Raw genomic sequence first — 20,110 nt, forward strand, 5'->3', positions numbered from 1 at the left:
CTTTTAAAATTGGTTAAGTCCTAAAGCCCCACTGCACACGTTTTTTAGACATGGAGTAGTACTCACTACAACTTTATGAGTTGAAAGTTAACACTTGTCTTCTGCCATCTTCTCTCTTTTAATTCTTGAACATGTTTCAAGTGAAAGAGAGGCATGTTACATTAGGTACATTGGCATGCAAAGCTTCCACACCTGCTTTAACCACTGGTAGTTGCTTGTTGTACCTTGTAATCTTAGATCCTTAGGGAGAGGTTACTTGTTCGTTCTTAGGGCTTACTAGACTATTACCTCTGAAAGTTCTACACCTAGCACTGTCTCCATGTTCATGGCTCTTCAGACAAAAGTCCACTACATGAGCCATGCTTGGCCTCCATCAAAATACCCAATAATGTGTGCTTAATATATCACATCATTCAATATGATCATCTTTTTTGCAGGGTGCATGTGACTGAAACCTTTTATTGAACTACCATAGATTCCCATTTCAAATCATAAGTGGAGTGCCCTGTAGGTACACTGTGGCAAACGTTTTGCCTGGTGGAAAAGAGACTGAAGCTCTGATTCATTCATTGTCTTTAAGGAACACAATGAGCTTAGCACCATGATAAGGCATTTGAGTTAGAACAGAAAACTAAAATAAATGCTCAGGCATTGTGTGATGTCTGTGAGAGGATAACCCTTTGTAACAGAATACCGGACCTGTTAAAATATTTGCTTCTTAGTCTAGGAGTTCATGTGATGCCCTTAATTCAATTTTCAGTAGTAGAACTGAGCATGAAGCACGCCTCTATATGCATGTTTGCCATTGTGGAACACAAACACTGTTCATGATCTTTTTTTCATAGTGTTGTCATCAAAACTCAGTATAGGTGTGTTGGCCCAGCTGTGACTGGAGTATTGAGAACATGTCAACAGAACCTATATGAACCTATGGTGGTGGATCGGATCTCCTCATCGGTTTCTGGTCTCCCCAGAATTCAAGAAGCACTGTTGTTCAGTGTTTTTAATTACACAGTCTAATGCATGGTTGGCTGTGAGTCCACACATTTTTGATTCATAGGTCTGCACAAGTATGCCCCATGTGGGCAAGCTTGATCGTGTTCAATACCCCCTTTGTTGTGTTACAATATTCCCATTGACTAGAATGTCAAAATATTACTTTGATGGCCACCTAGTGTAGAATCGTAACTACGCTGCCTAGAGAGCTGAGTATCTGACTCCCACTGTTTGCAAATATCCCACGTGTTCCGGTCCTTCTTAACTAGAGGTGGTTGCCCAAATGATGAATAGTGATCATTTGAGAAGCTCTAAATTGGCATAAAACTTCCTGCCTTGCTTGCCACTTGTGTTTCATATTTTAAGGCCAGCATCAGGCTGTCTTATAATATAATTACCAACAAACTAGGACACAGGGATTCATTTTAATAATCCAAAATTGTATTCCAACAGAATCAAACAATTTCTGTGCATAGAAAACACAAATAATTAGGCAATTGAAAGCCCTTGCCACGAGGCTAGGGAAGGTGACGTGCATTTCCTCCAGCCAGCATTCTCTACTATATGGTAGCAACTTCCTGAATGCTATAAAATGTATGTTTAAGCAAAAAAAGATTAATGTATTTTCTCAAAAATCTATAAGATCAATTGAATCTGTTCAACCATGTCCAATAATATTTAGGTGTGAACGATATAGGCTTGACCTTTCCAGTTATGGAACTTTCACCTTTTCAGTATGCTATGATCTTGGACCCAAGACAAATATCTACTTTATCTGAACTGTAAAACAAGGCAGGCTTGCATTTCCAATAGACACATTTTTATTCTTTCTGCATGCTTTGTCCATGGGCCAAAAACACAACAAGTCAGGCAAAGATGAAAGTCATGAAAATCCAGGAGTTTTCATTTCTTGCAGTATTTCTGTAACTGTGTGTAAGTGTGTTTCAGATGTGCATGTACTCCATGTAGTGTTGGTGGAAAGCTTCGCACTTGACCTCTGTATTAGGCCTGTATTGAGGCTCAGAGGATGAACATGTCTGTGATCAAGGAGAATGTTGAATCTTAGTGCAAGAGGAATTACAAGAAGAACACCCATTTCTTGAGATGGTTGAGTTGTACAAGTCAAAGGTAAATGTCCTCTCATGAAGAGAGCTTGAGGTGGGGATTTTTGAAAAGAAATGTTCTTGGTGTTTGGATGAAAAAGTTACTGCAACAGCACAGCATACCTGAGCACCAATGCTCTCCCTCTCCAGGTGAACGGGCAGAATGTGGTGAAGGTGGGACATCGACAGGTGGTGAACATGATCCGACAGGGTGGAAACAATCTGATGGTGAAAGTTGTCATGGTGACCAGAAACCCTGAAATGGAGGAGGCCATGAGGAAAAAAGGTAATAAAGTATTCTGCTTTACTCTTCGTGTCTTTGTGTTATGGCAGTTCCTCCAAAAGGGGGCATAGGTTTCCCTTCCTCACACAACTGGGGGTCAGCAGAAAAGAGTTACATCTTTAGAAAGTATTTGAGAATCGAGACAATGTAAAAAGGGCACCGTTAAACATGGGAGACAATGCCTAACCTTTGTGAGTTAGAAGAGAAAAGAAGTTAGTTAAAGTGCTAAGTACACAGCTTTTTGAACACAAAGCGAATTGAAGAAAATCATTTGATAAATGAGATTGTTTATCAGTGCTTTCATCAGTTTACATACAAAATAGCAATGCTAGGCTTCAGGTGAGATGTGAATGAAATCCTGGGTTTAATATGTCTGCGGAACCAGGTGGGATGCATTGTAGGAAACTAAAGACTTCAAAACATCGAAAATACACCTATGGTGCCACTCTGCAAAGGTGAGAGCAGGGAGGAGGGTGCAAACAGGTAAGTTGGTATGGCACCTGTGATAGGGAAATTCATGAAATCGCAAATAAAGGAGTGTCCAAGTACTTTGAGAAAAAACACATTACAGTATTTAAAGGACCATGGTTCTGACCTGCGTTTGTATTTGATATTGTTGCCACCTGGCTTCATTTTGTGTCAGGAAACCATGTTTCTAGTTGTAAACTTTCTTTTGACAACCTAATGTGTTCTGGGAGTTGCCGCCATTGAGCTTATTGGACTGATCTACCTGAGAACGATGAGTTGTACTATAAGTAACCAGGACTAGAAACACTGAATCTTGACAACATGGAACTAAGTGGCAATCCCAGTGTGTGGGCCCTCAGTTTAAATCAAACCAGCTTTATGGCCGGACACCGGTGTCTAGGCTGTCACTATCTTTGACACTGGGGCTTTGACTTGGTGCCAGTGTCTGGTGCTGTCTGTTAGACGGTGGGGTTCTGTGCTGCCTTTAGGGTCTGAGGCTGTCAGCTTCTATGGAAAGGGGGTTCTGGCCTTCTGTCAGTGCCTGGGCTGGTACTTTCTCTGATTCTGGCCAGCAGCTGGTGTCTGGGGACCACAGTTTAGATGACAGTAGAATTCTGTCAACTGCTAGTTGTGGGCAGGAATAAAGTTTTTTCCCTATTAGGAAAAATATGGTGCAGGGAAAATAAATTTGTAGTCGCTCAGCAGATTTTTGTATGACGAAATATATGCATCTACATAAATGCAAAAATAAAATTCATACAAGTTTTTTTGATGATTTGGTTTGCAAGCTTGCATCTGTAAAATCTTGTGAATTCCTGAAAGACATATATCTGCACCAGTGCAAGACCATTTATCTGCAGGCACATTTTTTAGGAATCTAGACCCTCATTTATTTTCATTTTTCCCTACAATGTCGACTATAATGTTTTTACAATGGGTACTACAATATTCATCTTTTTGTTATATTGACATGCATCAAATAAGCTTTCTTAAATGATGCCTCGGATATGCATGTATTTACATTTAAACAGGGAGCATTCTGGAAACATTATAAATAGCCTAAAATTGTTACATTTTTCTAACGTGTATGCGTTTTATACCGGAACCACTGTGAGTAATGCATATTGTCCTCACAACGTACTGTAATTCCCTAAAGCGTTTGCGCTAATAGTAAAGGCTTTAGTATTAATGAATCATATATGCAAGTTTGAAAAAATTGTGTATGCATTCAGATCTTGCCTTTTACGACAGACGGTTCTCTTTCAAAGATACATGAAGCATTTGTGCTGCGGCAGGTTGGCCTTGCTTGCCAGTGAACAAAATAAACATGAAAACTTGTAATCCATAACCCCAAATACTATGCCTTATTCTTCCTATCTCTTTCTCTCTTCCTTGCTTTTTAGGTTTCGCCTGCACAGCACTGGTGCTGTGCTTGTTAAGTCTTATGTTGCTAAAAAACATTCTGTAAAGGGACTTAGAACCCACCCCTAACTCGCCCCCTACATACCTGAACTTCCTGTTTGTTCATTCAACCGTTGCTCCAACATCACTTGAATTTACTTGGTCTTTATTGGCTAGCGGGTCACTTTCTGCTCTCTGTTCTGCTTTCGCCACCTCGTGGAGTATGGCCGAAGTACACCTTCTGGTCTTTGGTGATTGGTTACTTGTTAGTGTTTGTAAGCGAAAAGATGAACTGATGCAAGTCAATTTACGTTGAAATGTGTGTTAACGTCAGCCAACTTGCAATGGAGCATTGAGTGCAGATGTAAAGCAAACTGCGAGTGGGCTCATTATGTTGTGCTTTTCATGACTTAATATTTACCTTTCTGGTGAATAACGGTTATAAATATTAAAATTATTTGTGTGTTTGTTCCTTAAATTACCATTCACTGATATTAAAAGGAAAGTCATTCGTATAATCGGGCAACGTTTTTTATCGAATTGTTATTCTGTCAGTGACTTATTAACAGGCAGTCACAAGTGCAGATATCTTGCAGTCACTTGGATCATGATTTGAATGGTGCCGCAGGTGCAGTGGCACCAGGGTCAAAAGTTGTCCGAACTCCTCTAAACAGCAAATATTGCTAAGATTTACTACTAAACAGACAGTCACACATGCAGTTACGTTGTAGGCATTCGGGTCATGATTTGAATGGTGCAGCAGGTGCAATGGCACTGGGGCTACAAGATGTCAGAACCCCTCTAAACACATATTATTGCTACATTTTACTGCTAAATAGACTGTCACAAGTGCAGTTATATAACAGGTACTAGAGTCATGTTTTCAAAGGTGTAGTGGCACCAGGAACAAAAGCTCTAGGCACCCCACTAAACACTTACTTTTGCTATATTTTACAACTAAACCGGCAGTCACAAGTGCAGCTAATGTGCAGGCACTAGGATCATGATTTGAATGGTTCAGCAGGTGCAGTGGCACCGGGGCCAAAGGTTTTCATAACTCCTCTAAACACCAAATATTGCAATATTTTACTACTAAACATGCAATCACAAGTGCAGTTTGTAGGAAAGTAGCACCTTTCTGGCATAGTTACCCCCACGTCTTGCATGGTGTTAGTGTGTTTGGACTGTAGTACACGGGGATCCTGCTAACCAGGACCCCAGTGTCAGTGCTCTCTCCCCTAAACTTAGTTGTAAGGTAACATTTACACCCCACAATTGGCATATTGGTGCACCCATGCAAGCCCCTAGTATATGGTACTTAGGTACCCCAGCCAATGGTACACAATAGGCCCCCCAAAGGCTGCAGCCTATATTGTGCCACCCATGAGGGCCTATACAAACTGTGACTACAGGCCTGCCAAAGCACCCTGTCTAACATGGTGTGCGCACCGTTAACTGCAGATATAATGTTCGCCTTATATCATGGTCACTGCGCTCTGACCCTGTAAGTCACCCCTAAGGTAGGCCCTTCAGCCCAAGGGCACGGTGCATGGTTCTAAGTGTGAGGGCACCCCTGCATGAGAAGAGGTGCCCGACAAACCCCAGGCTCAATTCCCTGGGCTTTGTAAGTACGGGGAAGCCATCTTAATATATATAGTGGACACTGGTCAACACAAATTGTCCAACTACATAATGGCTTCACCAAACCTAGGCATGGTTGGTATCATACATGTTGGAATCATACAACCACACTGATTCCAGTGCTAGTTGCATGATACCATGTACTCTAGGGGTTCCCTTGGGAATATCCCACGTCTGCCTGTACAGCCTTGCAGGGTCTGCATGCCATCCTGTGCTGCTGACGACCCCAGACACTGTTCTGCCCTCCTGCTGCTGAGTCTAACTCAAGCAGGGAAAGGCAGAACAAAGGACCTCCTGTAGGACAGAGGTGTGACCACCTCTTCTTTAGAAATTGGTGCCGCTTGGGTGGGGGTGCCTCTGAGCGCCACAAGACTGCTTTGAAGGGCACATTTGGTGCCCTCCTTGCATAAACTGTTTTTCACCAGTGCAGCAACCTCCAGCACCCACTCTGGTGCAAAACTGCACAAAGGACAGTGAAGTGACCACCCCTCTGTCCGGCTCCTCCTCTAGGGAGGTGCATAGAGCTCTGCCAGGTGGCCACTTGATTCTGCTGTGTTGGAAATAAGATGAGCAGAGGCCCCAGGGAGCATCTGACTGGGACAGTCATGCTGAGTGATGTCCCAACCCCCTCTGATAGGTGGGTCACTGTAATAAGTGTCCATCTCCCTTCCAGGGATACTTAAGGGCTCCCCTAAGAGTGCGACCCCCGATTCGTCTGCAGGTCTCCTCTGCAAGACACTACTGCAACCTGGACACCGGAACCACTGCTGTTCTTTGCTGAAACCCTGAAGCAAGACTGTAACTAGTAGGAGGGCTCCTACTGTGACTTTGTTTCCAAGTTCTGCAAAGCCTTCTGCAACCCTGTGCCCGTGAATCCTCCAGGATCACTGGGACTCTGCACTTAGGAAAAGAAGAAGGAATCTCCCTTGGAGTAAAGGAGTCACTCCCCTGCATCAGCAGACACCTCAAGGACAACGACCCGCTTGTGGATCCTGCTGTCCTACGGATTCTCCAAGGCTCTGCAACACGGGTGGTGGTCCTATGGCTCTCCAGAGGTCTGACCTCTCTTCCTTGCAACTGGGAAGCTTGTAGTCCCTTACTGGAGCTGCCTAGCTGGAAACCCTGTGCACTGCGTCTGCTTGTCGTTGCCAAGGCTTGTTGGCCCTTCAGTCCGAAGACCTCCTAGCTCCAACAAGCCCCAGCCTCCAGCGTTCTCCAGCTCCAAGAGCGACGTCCTCTCTGCAACTCCTGTGACGTGGGCATCCCTCCTTGCTGTGCTGCTGAGGCCTCCCTGTGACTCCATGTGCCTGCTGCCAGTGGGTCAAGCTAGGGGCTTTGATGATTCCTGATGTCTCTCCTGCATTCTCAAGGCTGGCTCTGACCTACCTGTCAAGGTTGGGTCACCTGGACCTTGCTGGTCCCGACAAATCCTGCAAACTCCGTGAAATGCTTCTCTGCATTGGTCAAGGCTTGTTGGTGATTCCACTGAGCACTGACCCATCTACAATTCGACAATTGCCATGGGACAGCTCGTGGATGACTCCTGGGACCCTCCTGCATCACCTGGACTCCACAGCTGCACTTCTTCTTCCACTGTCCTTCAGGAAGCATCACTGAGAATGCTGGGCATTGCCCTCCTGCACCACCTGGGCACCTATGGGTGGTCTAGACTCTGTCCCCTCTCTCCTTAGGTCTTCTTGCTCCTGAATACATGCCTAGGTTCCCCCGACCTGGTCCACGAGTCACACCAGCAACTGTTCAACCGAGATCCCTATCGACTTCTGATGGAGGTTCGGACACAACTTCACCCCTATGCACCTGGTGTAGGTACTCCACAGTTCTGGGTATCCACAGGTAAGGCCATTATTTAACCTCCCTTGTCCCAACGGGTTTCCTCAGTGACCTCTGGGAAGGGTCCTAAAATGCAAACACTCTAACCGCAACTTCCCCATTTTAGCCTATGGACACTGACCCAAGTTTTCTACTCTGCACAGGGGTGGCTGGGGAATCCTACTTACTTACCTTTGGGGTTTTAGTACTTTCCCAGTTCTAAGGATCCTAAGGTGGTAGTGTGGGTTGGGAGTGATTTTCACATTCCTTTTTTTTAGTATATGACCCTCCGCACTCCCCCCATAGGGGCCCAGGTTATTTTATGCCTTTACTCACCTTTTGCTAAGTGTATTTTTGTATGTCCATATCTCCGGTTAGGAGACATACCAAAGTTAGTTCTAGAGTGTGTGTTATAATAAATAATACATATTTTATTACACTGGTGTGGTTCTTTCCTGTGTGTACTTCACTGACTGACCTGTGGGGTATTTGCAACCGCTTTACACCCTCCTGGATAAGCCTTAGCTGTGCTCCACACCTATCCGTATGAAAGCTCTGGTAATCTAGAGCCGCCTGCACTATCACTAAGGGTTGCCTGGACTCAGTGCAGGGCGCCCCACCTATAGGTGTACACTATATACCGAGCCAGCCTCCTACACAGTTATCTTGCAGGCACTAGAGTCATGATTTAAATGGTGCAGCAGGTGTAGTGGCACCAGGCCCAAAGGTTGTCAGAACGCCTCTAAACACCACAATTTGCTAAATTTTACTTCTAAACAGGCAGTCACAAATGCAGTTATCTTTCAGGCACTAATATCATGTTTATAATGGTGCAACAGGTGCAGTGATAACGGTGCCACAAGGTGTCATAGGTCTTCTAAACACAAAATATTGCTATATTTTACTACTAAACAGGCAATCACAATTGCATTTACCTTGCAGTTCAAAGGGGCATGATTTGAAAGTTGCAGCAGGTGCAGTGGCACTTTACTAACTACAGATTACTACTCCAATACAATTCTATAATAAATAAGGTACAAATTACAAGTTTGGAACCCTAAGATATTAATTCAACATACATAACAAAATAAACAACTATTAACAGTTTATCAAATTTAAAACAAACATTATTTCATCCTTTTTCTAATATTTATAATCCAGTTAGAAAGACAGAATCCAACAGAAAAAACAAAGGCAAAACCTATTGGCTTTGCCTATGCTTGTTTCCTGTTACTCTCACTCATCCACTTCTGTTAATTTTACATATGTATACTTCCCTGTCTCTTCTGTTCCTGTTCCCTTTCTACTTCCTCCTTTATCCCTTTTTTCTCTGCTTTGCCTCTTTCTCGTCCCTGCATTCCCATTGGTATATATATATATATATATATATATATATATATATATATCTCTCTCTCTCTCTCTCTCTCTCTCTCTCTCTCTCTCTCTCTCTCTCTCTCTCTCTCTCTCTCTCTCTCTCCCTCCCTCTCTCCCTCCCTCTCTCCCTCCCTCCCCCCCTAATCTCTCAGCTTTCTCCACCTTCACACTGTTCATTTAATCTGCTCCTTCACCTTCTCTTTTTCAACCACTTTTCCCCATTCATTCTCCCTCTGTTATCTCTTTTCAGATTCACCTGCCTTTTGTGCCCCCCCCTTCAGTGGTCTCCTGCTGCCTGTATTTTCTGCCAGCTTTTAAATAGTATTTCTTGGAATCTGACAAGAGTAGAAACACTGTTTTAAAAAAAATAAGTGTTAGTTCTATCAGTCTTGAGTTCTGCAATTCTGTTTTAATTTCTGAATTCTGTATTTTAGTTTCTACAAGACTCTAGTGAGATAGCACTGCTTGCTCCCACCTGAGACATTTCTGGATTGGGGCAGGATGAATGGTTTCTGCTGTCTGTTTGGCTTTAAAGTCAGTTCTGATAAATGATATTATCCCCAACGGCAGTTGTTAGAATTTTTAGGTCCAGCGCACAAGCCATTTGATCTGATGTAAGTGTTGTGGGCTTTTTAATCACACCCACCTCATGCCCATCACCTTCACTCGTTTGTGGGCTTGCCTTTCAAAAATCACTTGATGTCATTGCTAAATGCTTAACATTTGACCCGCCTTGGGGCGGTTTTGTTACCGCCTTGCAGACTGCCCCTGTTACATAGAGTATTGCATGATCTGCCATATACTTCTGCATGGGTGAACTACTTTTTCTTTTGTCTCTTGCCTTCCTGCTGCATGGCGCCATAGCGCTTACAGCGGGAACAGGCACAACAGCATGAACTCGATCACCGGGATTGAAGCGCTGGTTACATCGTTCACAGTTACCTAATCAGAATGAATTCTTGTGGCTATCCTCTTAAAAACACTTGAAATTTGTAAATGCTTTACATGAAACAGAAATCCACAAAGCAAAAGCGGTTCTCACGGCACAGATGGAGAGCTGGTACTACAATATTCACTGCACTCTGGGAAACTCGACCCTTAATGCATTGCAGGGCATTATTTGACAAAACATTCTTACAAATGCTGTTTACATTGTGGTATCCTCCTGGGGCTGTTCTAAGCATTACAGTCCTATCCACATGCTAAAATATTCGTGGCACACAGAAATTTGCTCATAATTCAGCCTGTTTTGGTCCTATGACAATGGGACCACCGCCAAAATGTTCAGCACGACTTGCTCTTTCTGTCCACTCATTTCTGGGTCACCACACTAGGTTAGTTGGGACTCCAAAATAATAATCCCTACCACCATTCATTATCTTTTAAAGTTATCTCATTGCTGGAACATTTGTTTTACACTTCGTAGAAGTTGTTTTAGCAGCCTTGTTTGTAATACCATTACAATAGACCTGCTAGCCTTGAAAATGTGTAATGTGTTACGTCCTTTAAGGGATAAATATATGATTTTAATGCATAAGCTTCACCTGTTTTTTATGGGATTACTCCCCTTTGGGGCTAATAATATGGTTACATGACCGTGTTTCTTACAAATTATATTTCTGTAATGGTCTTTTGAGCACTACAGTCTAATGCCAAAAGTTGTTTTCTGATAAAGGTTTATGTGATAATGGTATGTTTTAATAACCTCTTGTTATTACAATTATGAGAATGATTCAGGCCAACTTAACATCCTTATTACACTATGACTGTTTCAAAACTCTTTATATGTTTGGTTGACCCTTCTAGTTTATTTCTCCTCCATGGCTGCTTTGTGTCTTTTCTGGGGGAATTCTGTTAGCCAGCCAGCAACTCTGAGCGTGGGGTGGTGAAAGTGGTATTCTATTGGAATTAGCATGGCAGATTTAAATTAGGATGCTAAATAGCAAAATTTTCATTTTATGCTGCAGATAGAGGAAGAAGATAAATAAAAGTGCTTTAGATATGTGCTGGGCCACTGGAATTATATGGCAGTAAAAGACAAACTCATGAGAGAGGGTTGACCAATTTGTGTGGCAAGAAAAGTTCTCTTATGAATTTACAATGCCAATAGCTCTGACTCAAGAAAATGGAAGACCTGTTGCAGTGCAAATGCTTGTTCTGATCAGTAGCTTTTACAGGTGGGTTAAGGCTTCAGAAAGTGTTATACTTTGTCTCCTAGATAGACCTCATGACTTGAGCTAGCTGCTTCTTCTGGTGCTCAAAGCTAGAAGATCTTTGTTGCTACCAGCACTACTTCACTTGGGGCCAAATGTAGGTAGGTATGAAATTGCGACTTGCAATTTGCGAGTCATAGCGACTCACAAATTGCAACTTGCAATACGAGATGCAGAAAGGTGTCTCAGACACCTTCTGCGACTCGCTATGGGGTCGCAAAGACCCACCTCATGAATATTAATGAGGTGGGTCGCAGTTTGCGACCCCATAGCGAGTCTACGCACTCACAGGGATGGTGGCCTGCTGGAGACAGCAGACCACCATGTCCGTGACTGCTTTTTGAATAAAGCAGGTTTTTTTTTTCTTTTTGCAGCCCATTTTCCTTAAAGGAAAACGAGCTGCAAAAAGAAAAAATACCGAAACCATTTGGTTTCGGTTTTTTCAGAGTAGGCAGTGGTCCATAGGACCACTGCCTGGTCTGAATTTTTTTTTTAGTGACATTCACAAAGGGGAAGTGGTCCCATAGGGACCCCTTCCCTTTTGCGAATGAGTTACCATCCACTTCAAGTGGATGGTAACTGCGAGTTGGTTTGCGACCGCATTCGCAGTCCCAAAGCAACTCTGCATGGCGATGCAGTCGCAAATAGGAAGGGAACACCCCTTCCTATTTGCGAGTCGCAGCCTCAAATTGCGAGTCGGTACCGACTCGCAATTTGAGGTTGTGCATCGCGTTAGGCCTTGCTCCAACATCTGGCCCTTGGCTTCTTACAGATGGCCTGGCCTATGATTGCTAATTTGTTACAAAGATTGTTTCTGCTTCTGGTGCTCAAGGCAATACAGACGAACTGGCTTAGAAGCAATTTCCAGTCCTGTTTGGACTCCTGGCATGTATGACAACTCTTCAGCTGGCATGCTGTACCAATAGCGTGAGGTACACAAAAATGTGTAAAGGGCTTCTTCAGATCTTGTAAGTTTCGAGGGAAAACCTAATCTTTGATTGGTGGCACTTTTCAACCCTCTTTACCAACCAACAGGAAATACAGCCACCTATTGCAGCAGAGTATATACACCAGGAACTTTCATGGATGTTGTGTTGTGGCCCATTTACACAAGCCAAAGTGAATGTTGATAGTCCCTTTGGCAACAGTGCCCCTGTAGCTAGGTGTCTTCTCCATCAAAGGCCTTGACTCCTGACAGCCACGGAATGGGCAGAGATCTCGCCCTTCTGTTTAGACTAAAATTATTCTTTACGATGGAGGCAAGTTTCATACGTGCCCATCGTGCATCTGCAGGGAACAGTTAAAAATTGCCTTACACAAATATCATCAGGTGACGTGCTGACCCATAGGTCCTTATTTACAGGGTTTTTTAACAAAGGTAAATCCAGACATTATTTTTCATGGCTAGAAAAAGTAAAACATACCAAAACTGTTAAAATGTGATTTCAGCCTTTCAGTCAGAGTTTTTATATCAGTTTGGGCAATTTAATACAGCTGTAGACTGCTATGAAATTTATATAAAAATGCAAGCATTGTTTTTGTTGAGAAAGGGTATTAACATGGTCCAAGGCATCAAGATTGTCTCTCACATCTCAGATCATGGTATATGCGCTAGAGATATGTCACCATACTTATTTAGACTTTTAAAAGTTAACCTGTCGTCTTGCAGAGCTGGCCACTACTTCTGCCGCACGCTGTTGTGTAACCGTGCAGCTGTTGTGTAAGTTGTTTTGGGTTTTCGTTGATATGAAGTTGGTTGGCTTTATGTATTGGGCAGCGAATCGACTGTTCGTCTGTCAGTTTTTGGAAGAGTTTAAATATTTGGGGCCATATGTACGAACACTTTTTCCCATAGACACAGATTGGGAAAAAACCTTTGCTATATTTGGCCCTTGATTCCCAAATGAATTTTGCACAGCACATACTCACGTGGTCATTTATCTGTCCTGTTTCTCTAATTTCAGCTCCACAGCAGACCAGGCGTGTCACCCCTCCTGCAATTTCGCTGCGGTCCAAGTCTATGACCTCGGAGCTGGAAGAAATGGGTAAAACTCACTTTGTTAATAGTGTTTTCATGTATTTGTCTCTGTTTGCTAAGTTTCAATTACACATACTAGTATTTCATTTAGCATTTCTTTCTTCCATCTCTTAGCACAAAAAACACATGTTTGCGGCATGTTTAGCTGTACACACACAGATGCAGCATGTACCACCGTCCATGACATCTAGTGTTGGACGCAGACATGTGTAAATTATTTTTCTTCAAATAAATCTTCCAAGTCACGAGCCATAGTGTCCCTTCCTATGAGTGTAATAACTCATGGGTATTGATTGCATTATTAGATTGCTTTCTTCCGCTACCGGGTTTGGTCTTTTATTGCTAAAGCTTTAAAAGCAGTGGTTAAAAGCACTTGATTTTTTGACACTGTAGTTAATGTTAGCCTTGCAGGACAGCACCCTTTGACATATCCATCTATTCTAGGTTTTGGGAGAAGGCTGTTGCCTAATGTGGTGCTCATCATATTGGCTCTCTGCAGGCCATACCTTTGGATGAGGTTTTGTTTGTTATATTGTTACCAAAGCAAGGCATTGTAGTGGGCACTGTTAATGATGTTTTTTGGCACATTTGTCCTTTATGTGTGTACTTGATCATCCCATTTCTATTGAAATCACAGTTTGTGATGTGTTTTATCAAAGGTCTAACTCACATGTATCAACCAAAGCCATTCGTCATGAACTTAGAGTTGACATTTCTTATGTCCTTTTAAGAAAATGCACAGTTTCTCACTGTGACTACTGACGCTCAAAACTGTGTTCGGAATTGCCATCACCTCTGTGCACCATGAGAGAAGTACAGAAAGTGCAACCTCCCTACTCCTCCTTCTTTCCATACAAGTTAGTGATGGGAACCTGGTTGACATCTGATAGAGACTTCTAGCCGCAGATGCCTTACTTTTGAATTCTCCCTAGGCGTCAGACTTGATCCTGATTTTTTTCTTGAGCAGTACCCCTGCACACCAATAGGTGGCATTGTTTGGCTACGCATGGCAATGTCGGTGTAGTCCATATCGAAAATGATATGCACGGCGTATGAATTGGTGCCAAAGCAGCATGTTAGTCCTTTTCGTTCCACAACAGCGCAGGTCCGGAGAGAGATACCCCTAGTCACTTTTTGACTAACTTTTTTTCAACTTTTGTCAAAGTCTTTTGTGAGAAGTCTTCTTCTGATGTGGCAGTACTGTCATCTAGGAAGGCTGTCATCAAGCACTCAAAGTCGTCAGGCCACTCGGGTAAGTCCCACTGCAATTAAAAGGCTAAGAAATCAAAGAGGTCTTCGAGTTCAACCCGCCAGTCGGGCTACGGGGTGAGGGAGCATTTGAGGCCTGGTTCCATGGTTGAGCCAGCACCTGACCCGGCTCCATGCCTCCCTGAGTTTCCAGGAGCTGGAGCGATCCTCGCCCAACTATGAGTTAAATGAGGCCATGTACCTTGTATTTGGGTGGCCTGTTCCCTCCGGCATGTCTTCGATCTCTCTGGATTTCGGAGGGGCCCCTACTAGCTCCCCACCAGCGGCTCCAGCACCAGTCAGGCCCCTTGGATCCAACAATGAATCTGGACTGGTGCTGGTCATACCTCCACTATCTTCTCCAGTACCAGTCCTGATGCCCACACTCCTGGCGCCATCCCCATTCCCATCACCGATACGGAGTTAGAGTGTCTTCGGACAACCCTGGGAACGACTGGAGCCATGCATCCCAGGTCGGATCCTGAGCCCTACTCTTATGGGCTGGGACTTAGGAAGGAGTGGGAGGGGGTCATTGGACCCTTAAAAAAAAAAACAGCTCCTAGATCCCGACAAGGATTGGTGTGAGGACCTGGTGGATGCCAACGGACAGGATACTTACTGGCATAGTCTCTCCTCCTACCGTGGTCAGCTGCCCCGCCTCAGGGAAGCGGCTTCACCCATCACCCTACCTCAGAGAGTGTAGTAGGACTCTTATTCAAATGAGCCTGCTGGATTCGGGGCGTCAGCACCACTGCTTATGGATAACTGAGTCATTCCCACACCAGTTGGTGGCTGCTGGCCCAACACTACAGCACCTCACCAAACCCAGTAAGGAAAGATGACTTGTGGCAGCCTATCACATGACACTCTAGTGATCCTCAGCACCCCCCCTGACCTCCCCCTAACGCCTTGAGACCCTCACGGGTTAGTAGCCGTGCTTCACAAATCCCTAATTGATTGATTGATAGGTTGATTGATAGTGACCTCTCAGGGAAGTTGCGATGAACAGATCTCACCCCTTTCTCTTGTTAGCAAAGGGTCTCGTACACAAACACAGGCAATAAAGAGATGCAGGGTAGTTTTCCATATATCTCTATATATAAAAAAAAGTCTGCAATCTACGATAAAATAAAATATATGAGCTGCAATTATTAGGATAATGAGGCATAACAAAATTAGGATTGTGACGTTATTGAGAAATAGATAAACAATCCCAACATATTGCAATGAACATGTATTTAGAATTCCTACCTAATGCCTAGCATCTAGCTTCTAGCAAGAGTATAGTGGTGATAGCCCAATCTGTCCATACTCAGTCCACGAGAAGAACACCCACCCTGATTAACTTAGAATGAAGGTCTGCCCTACGTCTACTTAGCTGGCTTGCAGAGACAAGGCTGATGTCTTGCTGGGATATAGCATGTAGCATAGGTAGAAATCCTTGTCGGAAGGACCCCTCTTAACCCCCTTTTGGCCTACGTGGTGTTTTACAGAAAAGCATTTTTTTGTACTGAGAAATAGGCCCAATAGGGGAATGTGATTAAGTATTAGACTGTGGTGGTCATTCCAACCCTGGCGGTCCATGACCGCCGGGTTGGAGGACCGCGGGAGCACCGCCGACAGGCCGGCGGTGCTCCAATGGGCATTCCGACCGCGGCAGTAAAGCCGCGGTCGGACCGGCAACACTGGCGGTCTCCCGCCAGTGTACCGCCGCCCATTGGAATCCTCCAAGGCGGCGCAGCTAGCTGCGCCGCCGAGGGGATTCCGACCCCCCCTACCGCCATCCAGTTCCCGGCGGTCCGCCCGCCGGGAACCGGATGGCGGTGGGGGGGTCGCGGGGCTCCTGGGGGCCCCTGCAGTGCCCATGCCACTGGCATGGGCACTGCAGGGGCCCCCGTAAGAGGGCCCCTAAATGTATTTCACTGTCTGCTGCGCAGACAGTGAAATACGCGACGGGTGCAACTGCACCCGTCGCACAGCTTCCACTCCGCCGGCTCGATTCCGAGCCGGCTTCATCGTGGAAGCCTCTTTCCCGCTGGGCTGGCGGGCGGCCTGAAGGCGGCCGCCCGCCAGCCCAGCGGGAATGTCAGAATTACCGCCGCGGTCTTTCGACCGCGGAACGGTAACCTGACGGCGGGACTTTGGCGGGCGGCCTCTGCCGCCCGCCAAGGTCAGAATGAGGGCCTGTGTGTGTGCTCTTGTGGTGGCAATGCCAAACATTATTAGGTGTTGGTCTCGTACTGTTCCTTGTCAGTCTTGGAACAGGGACATGATGAGAAATGCTATGCATAATAATAATAACAACAATGCTCTCGCAGAATTGCTGCTGATTAGGAAAAATAAAACATCCCAGATGAGTATATTGCCTGGGTAAAAGGGCACTAGCTGCAGACCCAGTGGTGACTCCTCCACAATGGTGAAGGAGTGTCGCCAGCTGGCTGAGTCAACAGCAGAAAAATAAACAATATTTAACTATTGTTTTATTTCTCTGCAGCTGGCTGAGCCAGCATGTGCAGGGGTGGAGGGCTGGGCCATGGGAGGTTGGAGTGAGTGCCGAGAACGGCCGGCCCAACAGACATGCGCAGTTAGGTTTCTCTAACCCAGCTGTATTTGGTAGCCGAGTTGGAGAAACAGCACAGACTCCCTGTGCCTGAGCGAGCGGCAAACCAGCCCTCTCATGCCAATCCCTGCACTGCTCTCATGCTTGGTTATAGCATGAGAGCAACACAGGGAGTACACAGGTAGTCTTTGGGACCAGGAAGCAGAGGAGCAGAGGAGTGAAAGGTGGCCAGCAGCACCAGGTAAGTGTTTTTTATTATTTATTATTAACCCCTCCCGACGCGCTTCCCCCCACCCTGCGTGCTCAATCCGCACTGCCCCCACACCTCCTCCATCCACCCCACCACTTTTTTTTGTGTGTCGGTCGCCGCTGCACAGGCCTGAGTTAAGCTAAAATATATGTGCCCAAGCAAGGTACTAAGGTGAACCAACAACAAGAGCTTTTGGTCCAAGTCTCAACCTTCTGTGTAAATCGTGGCGCATTCCCTACAACCCCTCCGGAGAGGGAATCCAAGAGGCTGGACACCTTGGAAAAGAAAATGTTTTCTTCCACCAGCCTTGCACTGAGGTCCATGAACACCATGTACCTTTTGAGCCAATACTCCCATGCACTGTGGGAAATGGTTGGGCAGGTACTGCCACGGTCCCGGAGAAGACCCGAGCCGTACTTTCCCAAGCAGTTCCTGATGGACGAGATGCAGCCAGTTTCACAATTCGATGTGGACTGGACACCACTGACTGACTGGTCAGAGCAGTTTCATTGTTGGTGGCCTTATGACAACTTGCCTGGCTGAGGAAAATTGGCTTTTTTCAGGGGACGTTCAAGTATTGTTTATGTTTATGCCCTTTGATGGCTCCCGGGTTTTCGGAGACAAGGTGGACTCAGTGCTGGAGCGCTTCAATGATAGTAGGGCTAAGGCCAGATCCTTGGACCTGTCCATGGCCTCTAGCTAACCTTAGTCCTCCTTTTGCGGCCATTGAATGAGCTTTCAGCTGTGTCTTTACACACCCAGCCACCACGTTGCGCAAGCTGCCCAGCCTCTGTGTGGCTGAGGATGCAGTACCCACAGACCCTGTGGGTTGGACAGCCAGAGGTAAGGTCAGTCCACCACTCCCACGGCAGCTGCAGCCTCCAAAACTCTTTAGTTCACCCTTATTCTATCACGGGTACCCAGTGGGAGTCAGGATAGGCCATCAACTACCCCACTCGTGGTCTATAACATAAGACCAGTGGGTTTTTCAAATTATTCGAAGGAGCTACTTCCTCCCCTTTATGACCTCCCCTCCACCCATGCCTTTATGACAGACTGAGGACCACCTCTCCTGTGCCCGCTGGGAATTGACAGCTGCCCTTGGCCAAGGGAGCTATAAGAGAGGGGTGCAGATGCGAGAATTAGGTTTTCGTTGCTACTCTCGCTACTTTATGGTGCCCATGAAGGACAGAGACCTTCGTCCTGTCCTAGACCTGCTCTCTCTCAACTTCTTCCTCAAGAAGGAGAAATTAAGAATGCTCAGACTTGCTCAAGTCCTTCCTGCCCTGGACCTGGGAGACGGGGTGGTAGCATTGGACTTGCGTTACCTGTGGTTCACAGTGGGCCCCAAGCACTTTCAGTTCGCTGTGCTTCCCTTTGACCTTACGAGCACCCCTTGAGTGTTAACTAAGGTGATGGCGTTGGTTGCAGCTCATCTGTGGAGATCAGGGGTGCCAGTCTGTAGTCTCTCATCTCCAGACAAAGAAGCACGTCCTGCACTCGCTGGGGTTCACTATAAAAGTGCCAAAGTCACACCTAACTCCCTCTCAGACACTCCCTTTTATTGGAGCTGTTCTGATCACATTGCAGTTTCAGGCTTATCCTGCCAAATGGCGAGTCCAAGATTTTCAGGCTATAATACAGATGTTTCAGCCTCTATTCTGGGTTTCATTGAGACGGACTGTAAGGCTGCTGGACCTTATGGCCTCCTGGAACCTGCTTATGACACATGCCTGCTGGTATGTGCGGGCTCTGCAGTGGGATCTGAAGTTCCAGTGGGTGCAGCATCAGGGGAATCTCTCCACCATGGTCCAGATCTTGGAGGGAACTGCAAAAGATCTGTTGATGGTTAATGAATCATGACGGGGGCCACGGCATCCCCTTCTCTCGTCTCCAACCAGATCTGACAGGGGTGACCGATGCATCACTCCTGGGATGAGATGGCCCTCTAGAAGAAGTGGAGATAGGAGGCCTCTGGTCTCTGGCGGAAACTGGACTCCTCATCAACCTACTGGACCTCGGGGCAATCCGGCTGGTATTGAAATCCTTTCTACCCACCAAGAGAAGGCTGATGCAGGTGTTCACAGATAACACCACTGTAATATTGTACTGCAACAAGCAGGGCAGGGAGGGGTCTTCGATCCTTAGTCAAGAGGCCCTGTGTCTCTGGACATGGCTCGGACATCTGGGCATATCACTGATAGTTCAACACCTGTTTGGCTGTAAAAGCCAGAGCAGGCAAACTCAGCAGAAGATACCTAGCTGATCACGAATGGCTGTTTCATCCAGAGGTGGCACAAGGTCTCATTCAGCAGTGGGGAGAGCCTTGGTTAGATCTATTCAGCCAGAGCGAGACCGCTCGATGTTAGCAGTTCTGCATGTTGGAGTTTCCAAGGTGGCTCCTGTTCAGAAATGCTTTTCTTCTCGAGTTTGCTGCATGCCTTCTGTACGCCTTTCCTCCCATACCACTCCTGCTCAGAGTTCCCAACAAGATCAGGAACAACAATACCAGTGCTGCGGCACTCGTTGATCTCGTATCAATCAGCAAAAGTATTAGTAATAATAATTTCTTTCAATGTCACATACCGTATAGTCATATAACATAGTAAACCTAGAGAAAGGCAAAATGAAATTGCAAACTTCAAAACTTAACATACAATACTATAACCCTCAAATTTATTCCAAAATTGTTGAACAAGCTTGAA

General features: G+C 45.4%; 1 protein-coding gene across 1 annotated transcript in view; it reads left to right on the forward strand.

Annotated features, from left to right (window-relative positions):
* The window catches only part of SHANK1 (SH3 and multiple ankyrin repeat domains 1), a 1,404,784-nt gene that overhangs the window by 1,090,453 nt on the left and 294,221 nt on the right, over nucleotides 1-20,110 (forward strand). The window contains exons 17-18 of the mRNA XM_069200994.1: nucleotides 2,250-2,385; nucleotides 13,274-13,354. Coding sequence (XP_069057095.1) covers nucleotides 2,250-2,385; nucleotides 13,274-13,354 — 217 coding nt within the window. The remainder of the gene's footprint in view (nucleotides 1-2,249; nucleotides 2,386-13,273; nucleotides 13,355-20,110) is intronic.

The sequence above is a fragment of the Pleurodeles waltl genome, chromosome 7, assembly GCF_031143425.1.
Source record: "Pleurodeles waltl isolate 20211129_DDA chromosome 7, aPleWal1.hap1.20221129, whole genome shotgun sequence".
Lineage (NCBI taxonomy): Eukaryota > Metazoa > Chordata > Amphibia > Caudata > Salamandridae > Pleurodeles > Pleurodeles waltl.